Raw genomic sequence first — 24,203 nt, 5'->3', positions numbered from 1 at the left:
TCATAGTAAATACTATCAAAATGACAGGATTTAGATTTTTGAGTGAACTATCCCTTTAAATATGAGTGGTAAGTATAAAAGTCTAACTGCTGCATTTCCCCTCCAGATGCCTCATGAGATGCAGGAATAGTTTTAGTCTCCTTTTGCCATCAGCGATCATTATTTTGACAGTGTTTTAGGTCGAGTGAGTTCATCGTCAGAGTCGCTGTGCTCTAAAACTGTAAGGTTTCTTGTGACAGAGTGCCATATTAAACCGTGTGTGTGTGTGTTAAGCTGTTAGACTCTAATAAGCTGCCAAAGCAAGGAGGTGTTAAAGAGCTGGAGAGGGAGAGAGAGAGAGAGAGGGAGAGAAGAGGTCTAGCTTTCACCTCTTCCTGTGACTCAAACACCAATGTCTGCATATTCATGCTCGGGCTATTGTTGCTGCCTCACAGGTCAGATCTTTCAGATTACCCAGCATTCGGTCTTTGCCGATACTGTGACCGGCATCGCCTCGGAGAACAGATCGTGTACGTGAACGTTTAAGGGAAAAAACACCAGTCTTGTCAGGGCCAAGGTAATGCAATGAATGCCGCCCAAATTGCTTGTGCGTTCACTGCGGTCACTGAAAGAGAGATCGGGAAAAGATGAACCCGGGAGGAAGTGCTCAAAAGGACGAGGACAGAGAAATGCAGGATGCCTTTTTTTTAATTGAAAATGATCCGTTACGAAAGAACCTTTTATAAAGTGATCCATCATGCATTTTTTTTTTTCAGGTCCTCTTCTGTCTGGAGAGTCGATATTTGTCCTTCAGCAGGATGGTTGAAATTGAGTCGTGTTTTTGTAGGATGGCTGTGTGTGTGTGTGTGTGTGTGTGTGTGGCGTGTGCTCTGATCAGTTTCAGGTTGAGTGAGAGGGCACCGGTTCTTAAATCGCTGAAGCGAGATGCGTCTCGGTGAGTTGGTCTCAGCATGGGACTTGAAGTCTGTTTGTGTCTCTTCTTCAGCTCAGAATCTGACTGAGGGAGACTGGCAGCTCCGCGCAAACGCTTTCTGATTTAAAAATGCTTTTTTAAACCTCAAAGGCCCAGCAAAACAGAAAAAAAAAATGCCGGTTTGAAGTTACAGACTCTAGTCACCTCGAACGAAATACAGCATGAAAATTGACCTTATTTCTGTTCGCGATTCTTCTACGGAAAACTTTCTGCTGTTGTATCCAAGGTCATATAATGCATTTGCTTTACTCCAGTATTTTTAGTGTTGTTTGCACTCCTTAAACTTGGTGTTTTGGCAAGATTTAATGGCAAACAACATAAGGCGTTTTAGCTAGTTGCTGCTAGGGGTGGTTGCTTATTAAAAACACACAAGTTAGAAGTAATCACAGATGTTCTGAATATAATATCTAAACTAACTTTGGGGTCAGTAAGATGTTTATATGTTTGAATTTTTCTTCTGCAAGGATGCATTACCTTGACGAAAAGTGACAGTAAAGACATATAATGTTACAAACGGTTTCCATTTCAAATGAATGTTGTTCTTTTGAACTTTTAACTCATAGAAGAATGCTGTGACATTTTCCACAAAAAAATACTAAGATGCACAAACATTAATAATAAGAAGAAGTTACTTATCAGCATGTTGGAATGATTTCTGAAGGATCACGTGACCACTGGAAAATGCAGCTATGCATAACAGGAGAACATTTTTATTTCAAGTGTATATTCGGATTGAAAACTGTTATTTAAAATTATAATAACATTTCACGCTATTGCCATTTTACAGGATTTTTTTAATAAAAGTAAATGCAGTTTTAGTGAGCATAAGATACAAAATCTTACCAACCCCAAACTTTAAAAGGAAGTGTACATAAATCATGAGTACTTGCTTGAATAGTTTTGGAATTTTTTCTGATATTAATAATTTGTTAAATGTATCGCTAATGCAGTTTTATGTTCTTTTATGCCCTAAAAAATAGTGGTTTATCTGTTTGTTGTGTCTCCAGCCTAATGAGTGCCTGAAGCTCGTTCTTATTTGGATAGTATCGTGGCTCCCTCTTGTGGCTAAAAGCATGTCCATTTTTTCAGTTGTCCTTTGGTTTTATCCGGACTTTGTTTTTCTGTGCAGGTGTAAGGTGGCGTTATGCCCACTGGAGGATTCTGGGAGCTGTAGTTTCCTGTTGCTAAGCTCAGTGAAGAGCAGACGAGGAGAACAGAGCTGCCATGGCTTTGATTGACAAACACAAGGTCAAACGGCAAAGACTTGACAGAATCTGCGAGGGTAAGGAATCTCACAATGTCCCTTAAGCCAGCCAAGGTGTCAGATGGCGATACATAATCATACACAGCATAGCATTTATGTCCAATAGTCTTTAAGGAATATATAAATAGTCTCTTATGCTCACCAAGACTACATTTATTAAAAACGGCGATGTTGGTACAATTAAAAATGTATACATCAAAGCTGAAATTTCAGCTCCAGGCTTCATTTTCCCACAATTCTTCAGAAATTGTTCTAATACCATGAATAGAGAGTTCAAAAGAACCGAATTATCCGAAATGGAAATGATGAAAACGTTTGCCGTCACATTTGATCAATTTTAGGCATCCTTGCCAAATAAAAACCTACCAAACCATGATATTAACATTTTCCTACAAAACTACGGCAATTCTGTAGTACATTTTTTACTTTTTGTATATTGTGTGTCATTTCTGAGCCCTACTTGTGAAGGACTTCAACTATTTGTCAAAAGTTGTGATATATATATATATTTTGAGCGTTTGCGTGTGGGCATGTGTGATAAATGATGTCATCTCAGCTTCCCTGAGAAAGTTTTTCCAGCTTCCTAAAATGTTCTTATTGGTCCCATTTGAGAGTCATCAGAGGCAGATTAAAAAAACCAAAGGAATAACTAGTGAAACGAAATGCACATTCGCTCCGAAACACATGCTGAACGTTCACCAAAGTTGACATCAGTCACGATGAGGCAATGTTCTTCTAATGGAGCAGGAACTTAAATGACTGTTTAAACCCCGTATCGCATATACATCGACGCACACGTACATGCAATCAATCTGTAATCCCCGAACGCTGGGAAAGTTTTCCACCCTTTCCGCGGAAAAAAAAACCACGGTTTGGCGTCTCTCCCCTGCCTGATATTATAAGCGTATAAAAGTTTGCATTTGGCTCCTGGACCCCCTCGCTGGGACTCCTGAATGCGGTTGATCTGGCAGCCTCGCGTTTTCTTCCTCGCACATCAATTAGGCCCACGGTTAGGAAACCGAGGAGGGGAAATGTGCCTCTGGGGATGTTGTAAACTACACTGTGTACAAAGAGGAAGGGCCAGAGAGTCATTGGGGTTTTTTTTTTCTGACAGGGTGTAGTTTTCAGAGATGGGCTCCACTGACCGCTGAAATGTTGCTCTACAGCTTTATATGTTTATTTGTTTTACGTTATGGTCATTTTTAGTAGGTCTGCGTGTATAGTAAAAGAAGTCTGATGTGTTAAAGTCACCGTGATTCTGTTGCTGAATCATCTGTGTAGATAGTTTGCTTTTGTAATCCTTAATCAAAACATGCTCTTCTTCTGAAACTAATTTATTTGCCGTTGACGTCATGGGATTACGTTAACCAATAGTCAAATGGCTATTTAGACAGTGTTTTAGTAAACTTGTAATCAGTCTGTCTCCATGCTGGTATGGAACGGCCCTGTTTGATAATTGATTTGACTCATCCCACATTTTTTTCTTGTTGAATAATACTTTTTCACTTGGCAACGCATCGTATTGTGGAAGAGAAACGGGTTGGTGAATAGCCGTGATTTAAAAAATGTGGATTGTTTAAAGTGTGTTGCGTCGCGTTTGTTCAAAGATGTAGAGGGAAATAGTTTGAAATAGTTTTCTGCGGTGATCGACATTATGCCTCCAATGCTTTTGACTGAACTTGAACTTGTATTGAACCTGCAACATTCCTTTAATGCTGTGCGAGTTGTCCTTGTTGCGTTCGAAGAGAAATTTCGTGCATGCTTGCATTAGAAAATAAATTTCGGTTGAATGTATTATTTATTCATTTATTTATTTCTCGTTTTACCTATAAAAAATTACATTTATTTAACCTCATTTAAACTGTTGTGATTTAAAAAATGCAGCAATATTAATAATAATAAATACAATTGTATTACTTATTTTATTTATTATATTGGTTTATTACTATGCATATATTGGAATAGTCATTAACCAATACAATAAATAAAACAAGTAATAAAATAGTATTTATTATTGTACATTGTAAAAAAAAATAGAGTATTTAAGAACAATATTATTATATTTTTCTTATATTAATTTTTATTTTATAGTAAAATATTAGAGGTAGTGATTCTTATTTAATAATTCAATGAAGTAATATTATTATTATGATTTATTTTACAATAAAACAAAGTATTTATTTCTTCATTTTCAATTGTTAAAGCATCAAGCTTTTATTTTGACCACAGAGCTGCACTATAAAACACAAGGTGCATGTATTCATTCAGTTTAACAACAGCTTCTGTGATTCTTCTGTGAAGTTACACTAAGCCATGCTTGACAGGCAAACGATGTTCATCAGGCAGCGAGATCAGTAAGTTCCTCTAGGAAGCGATTCATTGAGGAATTTTTTAGCTGCTGTGCTTCGGTGTCCCCTATCAGAGAAGTTAAATAGCGCTTCCAAGTAGTGCAAGTGTGTGACATATTAACCGCTAGGTAAAGTTTCAAAGAGATAGTTCAAGTCTGAAAGATCAGGTGTCAGAAACTCGAGTCGCAGTCATATTCCCTACAGCTCCAGCACAAAGCCTGCAGTCATCACATCTGCAGCCGCTGGCTCGTTAAACGCATGGCTCGTTTTCCCAGAGTTGGAAAAGCCGAGTCCTTCAGCATACCTCCTATAACCAAGAAATGTCAAGTCTCTCTCTTTCCTTTTTTAAAAAGAGCCTTATTACCGAACCGCGATGGGACTCCCCAAGAGAATTCTGCTGGCATAGGAGAAACCAGCAGAAAAGCAGAAATCGAGAAGAGAAATGAGGAAGTGGAGTTGTGAATGCGTTATAGTGAGATGTCTGAGTAGAGAGCTGTCAGCTGCATCGCTGTGCAGAGGCTGCATTAGAAAGATGTATTAAATGGTGTACAATCTGAGCGCTCTTCTGTATAGCTGCACAATAGTAGAACGATCGCTTGAGTGGTTGTAAATTGGACTGCACTGTTTCTCCCGAATGAGTATTGTAGCTGTATTCTGAGAAGAAAAGACACAAGGGTCATCACAAAAAGTTAATTGTATTTGCGGCTCTTGTGATTATAATGGAAGATTAGGGGTTCAGATTATTATAGCAGATGACAAGTAAATGTTTAATACCCTTGCTGGAAAAACAGGTCAAGCTGGTTTTCTGGAGCAGAGTGGCTGGGTTGTTTTTGTACCAGCGAGGTCTATCAGACCCAGCCAGCTGAACACAGACGGTTTACCAGCTCAAACTTAGATGAGCTAGCTGGTTGTCCTGCTTTTCATTCGTCTAGACCATCCAGAGCAGTTATAATTAACTAAAAGTTACATATTCACAAAATAAAATTTGAATTTGATTTGATTTGACGTAAAGCTAAGCTGAAACAAAATACTCCAGTAATATGCATGCTAATAAGCAACTGTTTAATAGTGAGAATTTGTCTCTAAGCCAAAGCGTTACCAAATAAAATATGAGACTTGAGACATGTGATTTTATTTATAAAAAAAAAAAAAAAAATTAAAACATGTTGCTTTGGCAGTTAACGCAAATAAAAATGTGTGATACAGTTTCTGAATGAAAACTAAAATAAAAATAAATTGCCGATCAATTAAAAAATGATGCATGAGCGCATAGATCAGAATCACTAAAACTTGCATTTAACTAAAAACACAATAATGTCTTAGACCAGATTGAAAACATGATAAATCTTATATCAATTCTGTTAATCCTGTGTGAGTTGTTGTTGTTGCTGTAACAAAATGAGAACCTTTCTGATAATTTGGCAGCTTATAAGCAACTTTAATATATAAAAACACACACACACGGTATGTACAGTATTAGGAACTCCCAGTTGAACAAGAAAGTAAGTAAATTAGTTGAAGTAATGTTTCATTTCACCGCATTCTGCTTTTAATCACTTCATATCCTTTTTTTATGAATTTGCTTCCCTCAAAGAGCTCTCGTATTAGTAGTCATGTATAAAATTGCTTACACATGTATTCCCAGATAGGCAGAGAAGCTTGTTGAAGCCAAACGTCCCACGGGGTTTTGTATTAGATTAGTCGCAGTCTCTCGGGCACAAAGGATTTATGAAAATTCTCTCTCTTTTCCTTTGTTTCTGTCTCTCTGTCTTTCTCTCTTTTGTTCCTTAAAGTTCTGCAGAAGGATAACTAAAGACAGTGTTGCCATGATACTGCTCTCCTTGATTTTTTCCATTGTGATGCAACTGTACTGATCCATGTTGTTTTTCTTTTTGGTAATTGTGTAGCAGTTGTTATAGAATCCAATATAATCCTCGCTGCGTCTGTAAGCGAAAGTCACAAAAAGAAAGAGAAGGCTCTTTCAGAGAGATTTGATTTCATTTGGCCGTGTTGCATACTCTCTCTTGCTCTGTGCCAAAACCTAGTGAACTAGTAAGGCATCAGTGCCACGCTCCAAAATGTAGGCAGCGTATTTATAAGGGAGCTTGACATGTAGCATACACTGAGAAGCGTATCCCAGCATGCGAAGGGCTTCCGAGATGAGAGAATTGTTGATTATGAAAGTATTTATTTTATCTGTTGCAGAAAATGGTTGACAAAAGTGGTGTTTTCTAAATTAATGTGTTTTTGTGTGCCCCTGGCTCAGCAGCAAGCTAACTTTATTGGCTTTAGTTCTTAGGTTTGAATCTCCAGTGTCGGGTGCTTTTTGTGCGACATATATGTGAAGAGAGTACAATTAGGTCATTTATGACAAGAAAACTATATCGGGGGTCGTTGCATTCTGGGAATGCTAAATGCATTTAGTTGCTGTTGATTCTAAACAACAGACTTAAAGCCAAAATGAAATTCCTGCAGTATCTGTATTAAAGGCATCAAACAGTGTTTCATAAAAGTCAAAGGATCAAAACAAAGCGAAGTACTGGAAAGTCACTTTAAACAGTGCAAAGCTTCAGATGCTATCAAAATGCAGAATGTATCACAATGACAGTGGATAGTCAAAGATATGCCCTATTAATTTTATCCTCACAAGTCTCTTTCTCTCCCTCCCTCGCGAACTCTCTCTCTCTGGTGTTTGTGGGGATCAGAAAGGATTTGGGTGGAGTGTTTCAGCGGCAGGTGGACAAAATCTGTTCACAACAAAAAGCTTTTCCTAAACCGAAAACTCAAGATTCAACTGTTAACATTCATATTGTTGGAATGTTTTTCATGAGATGCATATTTGCAAGCCTTTAGATATTGTAGTATTATTTGATGTCCCAGATTTCGCCTTTCACCCCCTGTGGGTTTTATAATGCTTATCTTAATAACATAGCCATGCTTTCTCAGTGGGGAATAGCAAAACATGGGGTGATGGCTTTTTTGTTTATGTAAAAATCCATATTGGTGTATTCATGGGATTGTTCAACTTTAAAATGAAAATTCTGTCAGAATTTACTCTCTTGACCCTCTTGTCTTTTCAAACCTGTATGCACGGGGTCCAAATAACATTCACTTTAATTGTATGGACAAAAACCCAGGTGTTTTTTTTTTTTTTTTTTTTTTTTTTTATATTTCTTTAACAAAGAATTTTTTATGTTGTTTTTATGTTTCTAAGAAATTACAGTATCCCTATGCAATTTCACTAAAAGTGGTATTGCAATTTGCTTCGGATCTAATTGGTTTTGTAATGAAGCTGTAATCCATAAGCTTCCAGAAGCTTTGTGACCTCATTGTTGGTGTGCTGTGAAGGGTGTTTGGAGGCAGTGGTTCATATAGCTGCACTGGTGTCGGCTTGGGTCATAACGCAATAGATGAGTGGTGATGCTGGATCTCTGCATTTGCTTAGCTCTGCAGGCGTTGCTGGCCCATCATAGGATTATTGTTCAATCAGGATTTGACGTTTCCTGACAGTGCTACACAATTCTGCCCTGCTGCATTAGATCTGTATTAGTTTCACTGGCCCGCCCCACTGGCCCATCTCTTGGAGTCCAGCAAAGACCGCCTGCTTAATGCCAGCTGGCTAGGCTTTTGAAAGAAGCACAGACCACCTCAACCATTGGCATCAGGTAAGCATGTCCATGGCAGCATGTGTTCCTGTCCAAGGGGATTTCATTGTATTCATTATCATCAGGGACACATTTTGTGTGCATTTGCATGTGACGTCACAAGGGTGAAGAGTGGATTTAAGCTGGCTTTATTTGGTCTGTAATCCCTCATAGCAATCTGAACGAGTAAAATGTTCGGAGTTGGAGCGGATCAGCTTCGCTGGATTATCACAAGCCCCTGCCTCCCCCACACCAACCCTCCCCTTGTTAAAATTTTCCTTCCTGTCTCTCTGTTTTCTCTCTTTTTCTTTCCCTCTGTCTGTTCACGCTTGTCGCTTTGCATTGCCAGAATGGAGTAGTCAGGCAGGCTTCAACTACCAACGTTATTTGTGAGACTGCTTGGTGTCCTCTTTCCTGCTTCCATCACCACCAGCAGTATTCCCCAGATTAATTATTCACCGATCGCCAAGCAAGAGGAGCCATTTGATAGCCAGACCTTGCCACTGTGATAGAGACGGGAGACAGAAATTACAACTGGACCTCAGGTGAAAAGCGATACTTCTGTTTTAATTTTTCTTTCACCCTCCTTCCATGCGCCACTTGACATCATCCGACAACTAGAAACTTAAAGGAAAGCCTTTCTCATTTTTCTTCCCTGTGAGTAAGGTATATCTTTTCCTCATGTTGATCTCCAGTAAGCAGTTGCCGATCGGCCGCTCCCAGAGCTGGGACACGCTGGGTGGGAATGAGGGTCATTGGGAGCGCAGTGACAGTGTTTACGAGCAGCAGGCCCGGATGGCCGGTCGACGCAACTCGCTGAGCTATGGAGCGGATGCGGGAGGGGGATGGTATGAGCCACCGCCTGGAGTGCGTCCCCCTGACCTGGATTTGAAACGGGAGCAAGAATCCTACCAGGAATCTTTTTACACTCAGGGATATTTGGATCGTCCGGACCCCCGAAACATAAGAAAGAGCTCAGTTCCTGAGTTGAACAGCCATTACGACCGGCCGCCCATGGCTCACCGTGGTTCTCTGCCACCCCACGACTACTATCAGCAAGACTCAGGCATGCCACCACGGCCAACCGAGGGTTTTTATCGTGGAGAGCAACCTCATTCTCTTAATAGGTCGTCATCACATTATGGAATGATGGCTGGTCCCCGGCAATTGTGGGAACAGAGCTCAGTAGGTCGACCTGGTTCTGCTGTCCCGACACCTGGCTTACCTCCTCCCCCACCTCCAACTGCTCATGACATGGGTCGTATTTACAGAGAACCATCCCTGCCTGGACCCACACCTGCTACTCCTGGCACCAAAATGATGCAGGATGGACAGCGCATTCCAAGCCGTGCTCCGTCTCCAGCTCGTTATATAATGGAGCCAAATTCTCCCCGTTACGGTGCTGAGCCACCTGCCTCTTTAACTAGCCATTCAGTCTACAGTGACGTTAGCGGAAGGCCGATTGATCCTCATCAGCCGACCGCCACCTGCCTGGTGGTTGAACCAGTTGCTCAAGGAATGGATGGAACTGCCCGAGGTATGGTCATGCACCCGGAAAACCCCTCACCATACACCATACAACAGCAACAGCAAGCCCAGCAACAGGCTCAACAAGCAGCACAGCAACAAATGCAACAACAAATACAGCAACAGCAAATGCAGCAGGTTCAGCCAGTGCAACAGATGCAGCAAGCTCAGCCAGTGCAACAGATGCAGCAAGCTCAGCCAGTGCAACAGATGCAGCAAGTTCAGCCAGTGCAACAGATGCAGCAAGTTCAGCCAGTGCAACAAATGCAGCCCATTCAGCCAGTGCAGCAAGTTCAGCAGGTACCACAGGTTCAGCCAGTGCAGCAAGTTCCACATGTGCAACCCGTGGCACCCCCGAATCCTGTCTATACTCCAGCTCCCGCTATAGCCGCTGTCCCAGTAAATACTCCAAATGTGGCCACTATTCCTGCTCCGTTACCTCAAATTCCTGCTCAGCCTTTTACTGCTCCTCCTCCCACTGTTCCTCAAACCCCGGTGGCTCCTGTAGACCCTAAAAAAAATGCAGACCCTGAGTTTCTGGCATTGCTGCAAAAAGAGGGCCTCTCTGAAAGCACCGTCACCTCTCTACTGCATCAGGGCTTTGACTCCACTGCAATGCTGGCTGTTATGGAGGAAAATGATGTGCGCTCAGTGGCTCCAAACTTGGGACAAGCTCGGGTTCTGTCACGTGTTGTGCTTGGTTGCAAGCGACCACCTGAAATCCTTCCTGCTACCCCCCTGCATCCCAATGCTCCGGTCCGTGGCAGATCCAACAGCTTTAGCCATCGCAGTGACATTTATGTGCATCAGCCGCCACCCTTGACTCCTGGCATGGAGTCCCAGTATATGCATCCACCCTCTACTCCCATGCAGACTATATCTCCAAGGATGGTTGAAGGTTATAGTCGCAGACCCAGCAGTGCCCCCTCCCAGCAGCTTCTTGAGACGAGTGGGTATCCTGGAGCCAGGTCTGCAGGAGCATACAGTGGTGCTGTAGTTCCAGTACAGCCTCGCCCATTGTCAGGCTACAATCCACATGCTGGCTTGCCCATGCCACCTATGACTGCAATGTCCCAACACGTAGCCATTCCATCACATCTACCAGGAATACCACCGCAAATGGCAGCTTTGCCTGCCCCAATCCATGCAATGCCTCAGCCATTGCCAGCAGTTCCCCAACCAATGACTGTGCCTGCCTTGGTGCCACAGCAGGCTCCGAAGGCATACACCACCAACTATACTGTACCAATGGAGCTGATGAAGAGGGATCGGAGCTTGGCTACAATGTCACCCATGCCTAGTCCCCATGTAAGCCCACAAGTAATGCGCAAAGCTGGAGTGTCCTCAGACGGAGCCCTAGTACCCGTTGGTGGTGCTGTACCAGGCCAAAATGTGAGTCTGGCTAATCAGAAGCTCAGTCGGCGAACTGGACCACCGGTTATTGTCTCCACTATGGCATCGCCAGACACAAGTAAATTAAAGCCCTCTTCCATTGCCTTCTTTGTGTTCTCCTTTTTTCCTCTCCTCCATCCCCCTCCAGTGCTTCAGCTCCTAACTGTCTGTGTCAGAGTGAGCGTGTGTGAATCATATGGTTGTAGGTTAATTGATTCAAATTTTATTTCTCCCTTTGAACTCCACTTTTAAGAAATGCTACACAGAGAAACCATCTCAGAAGAATAAAGAAATGTGTTTGTTTTGTTGTTGAAATAATAATGAATTGAGTTGCTAATGATACCAGCTGAGCTTTTGTTAAAGATTGTCAAAGCTTATGGAACTAGTTTGTTTTGTGATGGATCAAATTCGGCTTTCTTTTATACATGAAGGCTAGGCAAAGATTAATTCATTTAGTGTGTCATAATTCATCATCTTTTTATACTTTGTCATTGCATAATTACATACCAATAAATATTGAATTTCTGTAGTCTAGCACAAGCCCAATTTAAAAGTATGGTAAATTGCTCTAGAATGCACAAGCATGTTTTCATTATGTTGCCTTGGGTTCAGTGGCCTGTTATGTTATTAGTCAGTCACATTTTTGCAGTATTAGTCATTATCAGCTTCAGGGTGTCAGTGGCTTAGATTGTGTTTCATTTCGGCTTGGTATTCTGTATTACATTGCTTTTATGTATGTTCTGTAGTAGGCGTATCTAAATGGATTTGGACTGACATGTTTTATTTTTATTTTCATGGTTTGTCTTTGCTAGTTTAAACCTCTGTCACTATCTGCCTGTCGCAGCTGATCTGTTTGACTAAGATACTGTGAGTGAAGTGTAGCCTGTCAGTTAGCGGTAGAGCCCTTTGATGCATGTTTGATGTGAACTGTCACTTTGAGCCATACACAGGCAAGATCAGAATGATGGACTGGACCAGCACAGAGAGAGAACGACAATTTAGTTTTTTTTTTTCCAAACGCAAACTTCAGTAAGAATTTTCCATTGTGAGAATCAGCTGAGAATGTAGTTACATTACTTACATGACATTTAACAAAACGATTTTCATTATTATACTGACAAAAAATGTTATCAGCATGAAATGTCACAATGCAAACATTGCTATATTTTCTTTTATGCGAAATATAAATATTCTTTTTTTGATTCTGATGGGAAATGTGACTGTTTTTGTAGGATTTATTCCAATGTTTTTGCAGGATTGATGTTGATGCATGCTTTGCAGATTGTGCTAAAGACCGTAAAGGGTCATATTTCTCTGTTCTTCAATCCCACCTGGTGCAGCTGGTGTAAGAGACAGTTTCCAGCCCACATTGGCTGTTTCAGAACGATGACCAACGACTGCATTGAGGGGGAGGGGAGGCAGCACAGGGAGTTTTACTCTGAGCCGAAATGGAGATGCAATGTCAGACCTCGGCAGGAAATTAAACAACACATCACCATAGTCAGGCTAATCACATTGTGGTGATAGTAATCAGAGTGTATGGATATGATTGGAGAGCCTCTGGGGTGGGAGAGAAATGAGCGGTGATAAACATTATTAAAGGCTGACTGGTTCAGTGCCTGGTGAGTGAGCGGCTTCAGTCAGGTTGGGCAGTAGGACTAAAATCACGATGTGATTTTTATATATTTTATGGGAACAGCGTGTATCCCAAAATAGTTATTAGTGCTGGAAATCCAAGGAAGGGTGATTTATGCGTTTAGATTTAGTGAAGACTATTTTTGGATAATCTAGTGGATTAAATACTTTGGAACTTGATGGGCTCTAATCACAAGATTAGGTTATTCATAACAAATAAAATGTAAAAATTAATTGTTAAAACATTTCCACCGTATGAATTATATATATGCCGATTGACAGATTTTTACAGTTATTCTCTCTACTATGCAGTACATTGAGTTTATTGAAGGATTGAAAAATCGAGTTGCTTGATATGTTGTATTGTAGTGCAAATATGGGCTAGTCAGCTGTTTAAGTACTGGTTGACCTACCATCCCACTAAAAGAGGACAGATAGCATCGCAATCTTTTACGACCGACTCTAATCCACAGCTTCCTCATGCATCCGATCGTTTCGTTTCTCTTTCAAAGGCTTCCATTTCCCTTTGTATCTTTTTTCCTCCCTTTGCTTCTGTTACACCTTCCCTGCCGTCTCACTTGAGTTAATGGGTTTAGCTGGCTTTCGTTCCATATAATGAAACCATTTCTCCAGTGCCCCAGTCATCTCTGACTCCAGATGTTTCAGGTTGGATAGAGTCAGAGTACATTGCTCATGTCCTAAACATCTGTGAAAACCCCAGCGGGCAAGAATATGAGCGCTTCTCTTATGAACAACAAAGTCATTTGCATGTGGGTGATGGTTGTTTGTTTAGCCAGTAATTTCGTCTGCTAATGGACAGGCTGAAGACTGCGGGCTCGCAGGGTATTCCTTAATTGTGTGTTGCTAGGTGACCTGTTTTTGGTAGCAACGACTGCTCTGATTTATTTATTTATTTTTTGTGTTATAATTATTATACATTATTGTGCCATTGCTTTTAGAAAGCATGCACACACCATCATTCTTTTTTACGGTCTAATACATTTCAATGAACTGATCTGAAAAGAGCCTGCTTCCTTGTTCCTTGACCATATATGGTCATTCTAAATGCCCCCAAGACTAATTGTGTCTATATATGGACATGCAGGGACGACCCTGGCAGAAGACCTTCCTTTCTAGTAAGAAGGGATTACGTAGCCATGGCGATGGGTGTTGCAGTCAAGCCATATGAGAGTTATTCAGGTCAGGTGCTTTCTTGTGTTTGTGTGTAGTCGTTTGTGTTTTATTGTATCTGAGGTATTATTTGATATTGATTTTGTTGCTTTGGAAGTTCTTGTAGAAAGAGAGCTCTTAGAACCGAGCGTTTAGAGTGATCATCCTGTAGTCTGGGATAAGCCGCTCCTGGTCATGGATCAGAAGAGTTACGCTGAAAAGAGGCTTCATGGTACGCTTTACTCTAGTGCAGGCTGTTTAGTTGAGCTGCTTCGTTTTAGGCCACGGCGTTTCTGTATGGTCGCAGGTGACTGTTAGTTGAACTAGATTCGTGTTTAATACTATACTAGGTTCTGTGTAAAGAAATGCAGTCACTTGACAATCAGCATGTAACTCTTTTAGTTTTAATAAAAGTGGTTATGTGGTTATATATACGCGAAAACAAGGCCAATCGCAATTCAGTATGCATATACTGTGGTGATGTCATCGCTGTGGTGAATTGCAAATTAGCCTAGCTAAGTACAGCTTGATAAACAGATGGCACAATTAAGGCTAAAATTTTCAAAGTAACATTTGAATTGTGGAATTATTAGGAGTAGCATGTTGCATGCTTTGGTAAATGATTGTAGAAATGATTACCATGGTAACCGTACCATGGTATTGTATGTATGATGGAAATATAGCTTTGTGTATGTAAAATCAATGCATTTAGTAGCTAATATTGTGCAGATATATGCATAATATCCAACAGTTTAATAATTGCAAATAAGGTGCTCAGAAAATCATGAAATTACACTTGTTTTATTAAAAATATAGTAAAAATATTCAGTTCAAATCTCAAAGTGACCAAATATCGCTCTGATAGCAATCCTGTACCATAGTATTTAAGGACTGATGCTTTTTTATTTGTTTTTTTTATCGTTGCTGAAGGAGCATTAAAATGTACATGTATTTTTGAATGAAATAGTTTCAAAATTTTTATTTGTGCAAACAATCAAATTCCAGTAAATTGCACACGTTGGACACTGAACATTTTGAAGTTGAAAGATTGAAATTGTATTATCTTGTACTTCAGTAGTGTTTGTTTTATTTACAACTTGGCAATAGTAAAGTTGTGTTCATATTACAGGTTTATTTAGTCTTGGCATTACTGTCCAAGAAATTAAAAGTGGCTGGTACAGCATAGAAATGACTTGTGCTCAGTTGGTGTGCTTTCATTTTGTAGAAATTTGATCAGTCTCTCAGAAAATTTGGAGGAAAATCAACATGGAGTAGGAGAAAGAGAGGAAACAATGAATGACAATGGAGACCAAAAGACACTCAAACCCAAAAGTCGTTTCAGTGCCGATTTGTCCAGCTCAGCATATTCATTTACTGTAGGTTTCAGAAATGAAAAGAGAAGACAGAGAGAGGGAATGAAAGAAAAGAGATTAGAGAGGTAAAATCCCACTAGCCATCTGTGCAGGACGGGCCCAGTGGGAAAGGGTTAGTGCTCTCCATCAGAACATAATCCTGCAGAAATGAATGAATGCGTGTACTGTAATCCCTGTCCACAGCAGGACGACTCATCTGACCTGTCTCTGACGTATGCAACTGTCCCGCACAGCATATTAGCGTTAAAAAATCAGTAATGAGCGTGATATTGGTTTGTTTGAACGTATGAATAATCAATTCGCCTTGGTGCGGCGTGCAGACAAGAGCTGTATGTAAACAACTCCCAGCGTCTGATATTTCCTACTTCATAAAATGTTAAATAACTTGTAAATCACTTGTGCTGTAGCGTTATTTATTTGTAAATGGCCTTGGATTACAGCGTCTGCTAAATTAATACATGCATTGCATGTTTATGCAACATGCAACGTTTGCTTTTTTTGAGTCGCAGAGAACAAATGCTGAATAAATGCTTAATGAATAAATGGATGTCAAACGAGGGTAAAGCCTCCGATATACTGTACTTCAAATGAAATCACACTGCAATAATGGCCAAAACGAAGTTCGCTTTGAGTTCGTTTGAAACGACTCGCCAAAGCAAACTTTTTGAGGAGTTCGTTTTGACTCCTATAGCAAACTTCACCTTTTTTGACACAGGATTTTTTTTTCACGGTCCTTTTCTCATTTAGGCAAGGGAGCAGCATCTTTAAGTCATTATGTATGCATGTATGTATGTTGGAATCATAGGGGCACTTTAATAATATATTTTAGTATTTAAGGAACACTCTACCTTTTTGGGAAACTCCAACTCACCCAGAGTTGATGAGTTTTAACGTTTTTCGAATCCATTCAGCCAATCTCCAGATCTGGCAATAACACTTTTAGCATAGCTTAGCACAGATCATTGAATCCAGTTAGCAGTAGCACAAGTAGAATGGCAACCTTTCATTTTCTTAGTACACAATGTAACTACAGAATAGTCAAGTTTTAAATGGGAAAAATATCTCTTTGGCATTTTTGAACGTGATGCTACTGGTCTGATTGAATTCAATGGTCTATGCTAAGCTATGCTAAAATTGCTATCGCCAGACCCAGAGACTGGCTGAATGTATTAAAAAATGGTAAAACTCCCCTTATTAATTCTGGTGGAGTAAGAGAATGAACCTATTTCCACAAAAAATGAAATGTTCCTTTAATGTAATAAATAAATTATGAAATATTCTAAAGCATTAACATGCTTTTTAATGCTTTAGAATATTTCATAATTTATTTACTATAAAATAAAATATATATATAATTTTCTGTGGCCTGTGAAAATATCAGGAGGGCAAAGAACAAGCCTATTAAATATAAATTTGATCCCTGCCAGGGTAATTTTAATGTAATTGAAGTAGTAAAAAAATGATTTTAGTTATTTGCTCAGTTTACTTGAATAAAATAAGCTAAAACAACATACGTCTTTAGATTTTTACTCAGTTGTGATTTTCACTCATTTTTTATGTTATTATGAAATCACACTTAAATATTAAGTTAACCTAAACCATTTGGATAGATTGTTAACATAAATGCTGTTTAATTTGTTTTAGTAAAGGGAAAGACCTTTTAAAGTTTGTTGTTCAGTTATATTTGACCTTTATTTTATGATTATGTTGATTTTTGAGGTTACCGTTACGGTAAAGTGAAGACCTTGTTGTTAAAGGAGCTGTGATGAGAACGTTTTTACTTGATCGATATATATGTGTGCTGCAGATGTAGCGTTTAGCATGTGTTATGATGTCTGTTATGTTCCCGTAAGATAACAAAAAATAATTCAGACGGGTATGTGACTTACACATTCTGCATCGTCAGCACTTCTATCCTTCACAGTCAAACAATCGTGTGTGTGTGTGTGTGTGTGTGTGTGTGTGTGTGTGTGTGTGTGTGTGACCGCTACTGACAACCTAAGCACAAGCTCCACTCTTCACCACAATGTTAAACAAACCAACATTACTTTATATTGTATAAACTCTTTCTAATGTATAAAATAGCTAAACATTAAAAGCTTAAACTATACCAGGTCTTTCCATTTTCATAAAAAAGCAGAAAACTCAGTGAAACTCTGCACAAACGTACCAGTCTGTAAACAATGACAATGGTTGGATCAACAAGAGTAAATTTATTATTCAGGGAACATTCATAGAACATGTCAAAAATTGGTGCGATCTCATTAAATTAGCATGAATTTTACTCATCGGTACAATTTACTTAAAGTTGAAATAAATCAGTTCAAATAAGTGGAAATGGGTGTCATGATTTTATTAAGTTAAACAAGCTATTGTTTTACAGTGTTTAATAATATTTGTCATTTTAGTTTTGTTTTTACATTTGTGTGTTTTAATACAAAATGTAATATGAAATTTTGCTTCCGGCAGATTTTATTTCTTAAAAAAATAAAAAATAAATAAAAATAAAATATATATATATATATATATATATATATATATATATATATATATATATATATATATATATATATATATATATATGTGTGTGTAATTTATTTATTTTTCAGTTAAAGTTATTATTTCAAATAAAAAAATGCTTTTATAGTTTTAGCTTTTATAGTTTTTCTTAAAAAAAATAAAAAATAAATAAAAATAAATATATATATATATATATATATATATATATATATATATATATATATATATGTGTGTAATTTATTTATTTATTTTTCAGTTAAAGTTATTATTTCAAATAAAAAAATGCTTTTATAGTTTTAGCTTTAGTATATAATAACCCTGATCCCTGTGTAATATAAAAGAGTTTAGAAGCAAAAGATGATTGTCTTTGTAAAGAATAAGAATGGCTGCAGAAGAGAATACTTGTTCACGATTTCCTCTGTGTGTGTGTGTGTGTGTGTGTGTGAGTGAGTGTGAGAGAGACAATGTGAGATAGCAAACAGGTCCCTGTGAATTATTCATTGTGAGAAAATGAAAAGGTCACGGAGATTGAGTTTCATTCGTAGATGGAGAGGCAGATCTCTGTATGAACACAGACAGCGCAAGCAGCCGCAGATGTCGGACGGGCCTGAAATTGTGTAGCACTTTAATTCAATGCAAACTATAGAGGGAAAAAAAAAGACATGAAAGAATTATTTGATGCTTTGAATGCCGTGTGAATTTCTATACCTGCAAGGACAGACCTACGTCTGCTCAAAGAAACTTGTTCAAGTCATTGTGTAATGATGTTTGCGGCCTATTTTGTTTAAACGATGTGAAGTATTTCCTAATGAAACGAGGGAGGAAAAAAAAGCAGACTGGGGACTTCGGAATTGATTGGATTGTGAAAAGTGGGTGTTGAATATCAAAAAATAAGAGCGATTGGTGACCGTAGCATGCAGCAACGAAACATTCTTATGTGTTCATCTGATTTATATTTATTTTTGACTGAAACCGTGTGTGTTTGTTTGTGTATAAGTGTGTGTCTGTTTTTGCTGTAACTCTACCCCTAATGTTAAGCACTGTCACCTCATAAAGAGCCTCTGTCTTTTAGTGTAACAAAACACAGCTGTGTGTGTGTGTGTGTGTGTGTGTGTGTGTGTATTGTAAACCTCTCGTTCCCCGGTCCAATCTCTTGTTCTGAAAGGCCAGATGGCTCCTGTCATATAGAGAACTAACAGAAGGAGGGAGCGAGAGAATGTGAAACTAATGAATAGAGGGAAAAAAAGTATTTTGGGGAATGAAACCGAGTGAGAGAGATCACATCTGCTGTGTATGTGTGTGTGTGTGTGTGTGTGTGTTCGCATCAAGAGGGTGAGAATGAAGATTGAACGCTGGGCTAATTATCTGTGTTAACGTGTTGTTTGTTTTCTCTTGTTTGGTCACCAGACCAGGTTTGTTTGCCCATCGCTGTGACGTGACGATTGAGATTTAGTGTCGCTGTGCAATAACGTACGTCACTTCATCAGAACCGAAAGGGATTGCATTCTGAGTTTTGACTGGAAGAACCTGTTTGTCTGAACCATGAAGGAGGGACATGCATTTAAAACAGGTTGTGGAAAAATATTATTATTTTTGCGGTTCGGTTGAGTCGCCCAGAATAAGTTTGGTCGTAAAGTCATTCAAAGCAGTTTGGATACTTTTTAATAAGTATTGAATCAATAAATTCATTTTTATTTTTAAGTCTGCAACATGACAATATATTAATATGACTACAAAATAATAATAATAATAATAATAACAATAATCAATATGAAGAATTTTTACTCTTTTAATATTGTACTGTAAAATAAAACATTGTGTTCATGAACCAAAAATTATAATAATATTTTTACAGTGTAACTGTAAAATTACATATTTAACTTCATGCATTTTTTTTTAATGAAATCAGGAGCTGCTTGAATTTAAATCAACACGCACAGTGAATTTATTTAGTGACATTAAAATCGATTTGACACTTCACGCTTCAGTTTTTCCACTTTTGATGTCTGTCAATGTTTCTTGTCCCAAAAGCAGTGATAATTTATGACCCTGGGCCACAAAACCTCTTTTCTTTTTCTTTTCTTTTTTTCCGTGGCAGAATACATAAACGTCCCACTGATGTGTGGTTTCTTAGGAAAGGACAACATTTGGCTGAGATGCACCTGTTTGAAAATCCCCAATCTAAGGGGGGCGAAACCAAAAAAATCTAAATATTGAGTTATTAGCAATGCATATTACTAATCAAGAATGAAGTTTTGATGAATTGACTGTAGGAAATGTACAAAATGTCTTCATGGAACACGATCTTTACTTAATGTCTTAATGATTTTTGGCAAAAAAAATGGACTCACAATGTCTTTTTGGCTATTGCTGTAGACATAAATTTTTTTAATGTCCATTTTCTACCCTCTACCCATACAGGCTTCATGTAAATGACCTCGGTTGTGCTCGTCTACTTCATACTGTCATCAAAGTGTGGAATGTTTGTGAATATTAATAGGTGCCGATATGTAAACGTGGGCGGGAATATGTTAATGAGCTCATTGCAACATGGCATCCTCAATGATTTGTGTCAGCAAAATTGTCGCATATTCGTTTCCATAAATGTCCCGTTTGAATGCCTGTGCACGCCGTTCGATTTTTTTAATGCGTAAAGAAAATCCTGTTCTCCGTGGTAAGTCCCCTGTAAGGCTGATATTGTGTTATGTCAGACTAATTGTGTTGATCTGGTTCCTCTGTGTTGACCAGCTGTGTGTTATGTGACCCTCCGCTCATATGGCGACCGTTCAGCAGCCTTAAATTCCTTTCTGTGTGTGTATTTTCTGAAAAGTGTGGCGAATGTCTTGACTTTCGCTGGAAATCCTGTTAAGTGATTTGGGACGGCGCGTATCGGCCACTGTGACGGTGTGCTCGTTTGCTCTTAAGTAGCTTAAAATCACTCATTCAGCTACGACCTGAGCAGCTACATGTCTTTTGTGTCTGCGTCTGCGCTATGCTGTACGCTTTGTTCCCTTTCAAGTGTTCTTATTCGTGTAGTGTTCGTTAATTAGTTTGCTTTGGTGGTTAGTTTGTTCATTTTCTAGTTGGTCCTTTCATTTGTTGATTTTATTTATTTCTTCATTAATTCAGTCTTTGTTGTTTTATTCATTTGATGTTCCTTCATTTATTCTTTTTATTGTTCAATCATTGGTTTGTTCATATTTTATTCTGTTACCGTTTTTTTTTTTATTATTATTATTTATTTTTTTTTAAGTTTATTCATTAGTTTATTCATTCATTGTTTGGTTATTTTGTCAGTATTTTATTTTAATGTTTGTTTAATTTTTTTGTAGTTTTTATTTTTATTTATTTTTGTTTATTTGTTTGTTTAGGCCTTTTTAGCTTATTTATTAGTTCTTTTTTTTTTTTTTTTTTTTGATCATTTATTATTCATTATTAATTTATCATTCATTTTTTTTTCCAATCATATTTCATTCATTGATTTGGTAATTGATTTGTCTAGGTTTTAAACCTTTTTTTTTTTCATTTCCTATCAGTCTATTTGTTGGGTTATTGATTTTTTTTGGTTCAAACAACTACTGTTTTTTTTTTTTTTTTTTCCAAGCTTATTTGTTCATTCATTACTTTATAGATTAATCAATCAATCAGTCAATCAACCGATAATTCAAACTATTAGTCTTTTAGTCATTCATTTGTTTGTTTCTTTCTTTCGTTACTTTGTTGGTTAGGTTTTTTTTGTTCTTGTTGTTGTTTTTTAGCTTGTTCTTTTGTTTGTTCGTTTAGTCATTTTTAATTTCCGTTTCGCAGTTTTTCCTTAACCTTGATTTCGCTTCTTTCGCGAAGCACACGCTCGTACGGGGTTCACATTACATAAGCCGAGTAAATACCATTTTAACAGACAGAAGTGACTGTAATTTTCGAGCAAAGAGGGAGGGCGAATAAAAGAGAGGCAGAAAGAGCAAGAGAAAATAAAAGAAAGAAAGGCAGGCGGAGAGATGTGAGTGGAAGGGAGAGGCTGGCAGTCTCTAACCACTGTGGTCTCCAAATCATAAATTTGAGAGCGAGGGAGTGCGGTTGAGGGGGGGAAAAAAAAAGGAGTGGGTCAAAAAAAAAAAAGAGCAACAGAAGGGGGAGTGATTGGAAGCGTGAGGAGTGGAACGGCACAACTCGTTTGCACTGGCACTCGTGTGGGAATTTTTGACCCTCTCCCTCTTTCCGTGACTCTCCTCGACTCGGCCAGGCGTAATTATTCCTCTCCTCTTTCACCTTGAGAGCTTTGCTCTAAAATGAGACGAGAGGGGGGATGAAAACGGCAATCAAGATGGACAAACCCAGAGCGAGAGGCTAGAACGAGAACAAGGAATGAAAACAACAGGCTCTTCCGTCCGTCTCTGAACGCTTTCCATTCTGAGCGGCCGACCGAAGACGAGCAGAAATCTCCGCTTACCCACATATGGGGGAGTGAGCGAGCGAGCGAGCGAGCGACAGACAGACAGCGAGAGAGGAGGGAGACCCCCAGGACACAATCACAGGAGAACGCTTTTTCTCTGCCACCTCCCTCCATTTTTTTTCTCCCCTGTTTTTTGGGCTGCTCTTCATGGGAGGAATGTGGAGGCAGCATTTTCCAGGCAAGGCGCATGTTTCCGAAATCGGCCAAAAGAAAAAAGTGTGCGTGTGTGTGTGTGTGTGTTTGCATGCATGCATGCGTGTGCGTGTATGTGTGTGCAGTTCTCAGTGGTGTCACAAGCGCATGTCTTGGCTGCTCTCTGTGACACATCTGCAAACTAGTTTGTGTGTGTGTGTGTGTGTGCAAACACACAGTGCATTGTGCGCCTGACTCCTTATCGCTAGTGTGTGTGTGCGTGTGCGCGTGTGTGTGTTTTTGGCAGCCAAATCCCTGGCTAATAGACCAGGAGGGGTGGAGAGAGAAGAAAAAGTGACGCAGCACAGATACGCTCTTATTAGACACTCACACATGCACCTGGTTTATTTCAGGTCCTGGACTGCCATTCAGTGATACGACTGTTTTAAACGCTTTTCCTGCAAGCGTCTTATTTGGTTTGGAGCAAAGAAGTGCGTTGTCAGACAGATTTTTTTTTTGTGTGTGCATGTGTGTTTATTGTGTGACGGTGAAAGATGAGGTTGCTTGGTAACCACAAGCAGCAGTTGACAGCGAGGTGAGGCACTTGGCTGCCAGCTTTTTTTTTTTTTTTTTTTTTTTAAATCCAAGATTGCTTGTGTCTCTCACACACACACACACACACACACACACACTTATTAAAATCACAGCGGCACACCTAAGCAAGAGGTGGGGAAACTCACACATACGGTGTGATGTACGCTCTGCCATATTTAACACACACATCCACGTCAATGCAGCTCCATGGAAAAATCTCCTCATTTCCTTTTGTTTTTACAGACTTTTATTGTTCAAGGGATTTCAAAGAGAGTATTACATTTCGCTCGCGCTCTCTCTCTCGCTCGCTCACTCTCATTAGTTTCACATGCATTACAGGCATAGTTCACTCAGAACTAACAAAATGACCACTATTTGCTTACCCTTGTGTTGTTACAAACTTTATGATGGAGAACAAATGGTAAAACGTAACCCATAAACCCTCCGAAAAAGCACATTGAAAGTAGCGTTTCAATAGAAAATTTAGCATTTAAACTAAAATGAATTACAAACGGACCACTATTCAAGCGATTGTTTGCATGTAGCTTTCAAAGATAATGCATACTTGGTCTTTTCACATTGCGTTTGGTCACCTGACACGTAAGAGCCAATGGCGTTCGCTATTGGACACTGCAAAAAAGAAAGGAAAAAAAGATTTTCTTTGTATCGTTGTCTTGTTTTTCAGTACACGTATGTAAACGCATTTGAGTCAGCATATGCGTTCTTAAAAAATGTATCAAAATTAAGAGTTTATGCTTAAAACGAGAAATCTTTATTTAAAGGGAAAACGAGATTTTTTTGAAACTGAAACTAAAATTCAAACCATAAAATAAGCATTTCTGTTCCATCCACTCAAAAATAAACATTAACCAAAAAAAATGTTTATAAATATGAAAATGAAAAAACAACTCATCTAGCTGCCAAAGCAACATTTCTATAGACACATATGGACATAAAAAAATTCTAAATCTAAAATTGTAGCTAATTTTTTTTTTAAATTTAAACACAAAACCTTTTAACACATTTTATAGTGTACAAAACTTGATGTCAGTGTTCTTATGCATACATGTATGTATGTGATTGCAAATGAGATTTCAAAGCTTTTGTTAAAGGAAAGCTTTTCTCATGAAGCTGTTGTAGGGTACAGAGGATTACGAACAAAAACCGCATGAACTACTTTT

General features: G+C 38.8%; 1 protein-coding gene across 4 annotated transcripts in view; it reads left to right on the top strand.

The window, feature by feature from the left end:
- The window catches only part of ctbp2a (C-terminal binding protein 2a), a 45,065-nt gene that overhangs the window by 8,379 nt on the left and 12,483 nt on the right, over positions 1 to 24,203 (top strand). The window contains exons 1-2 of one of the 4 annotated variants that reach the window (XM_043263365.1): positions 795 to 934; positions 2,103 to 2,255. In XM_043263365.1, the coding sequence (XP_043119300.1) occupies positions 2,198 to 2,255 (58 nt within the window). In that variant the 5' untranslated portion in view covers positions 795 to 934; positions 2,103 to 2,197. Of the gene's footprint in view, positions 1 to 794; positions 935 to 2,102; positions 2,256 to 8,895; positions 9,767 to 21,856; positions 22,475 to 24,203 lie in introns of those variants that run through there. The other 3 variants (XM_043263364.1, XM_043263363.1, XM_043263366.1) reach the window with 3 other exon arrangements.

The sequence above is a fragment of the Puntigrus tetrazona genome, chromosome 17 (assembly GCF_018831695.1).
Source record: "Puntigrus tetrazona isolate hp1 chromosome 17, ASM1883169v1, whole genome shotgun sequence".
NCBI classification, from domain to species: Eukaryota; Metazoa; Chordata; class Actinopteri; order Cypriniformes; family Cyprinidae; genus Puntigrus; species Puntigrus tetrazona.
Note: the sequence above shows the minus strand (reverse complement) of the source record. Positions and strands in the feature narration are given on the sequence as shown.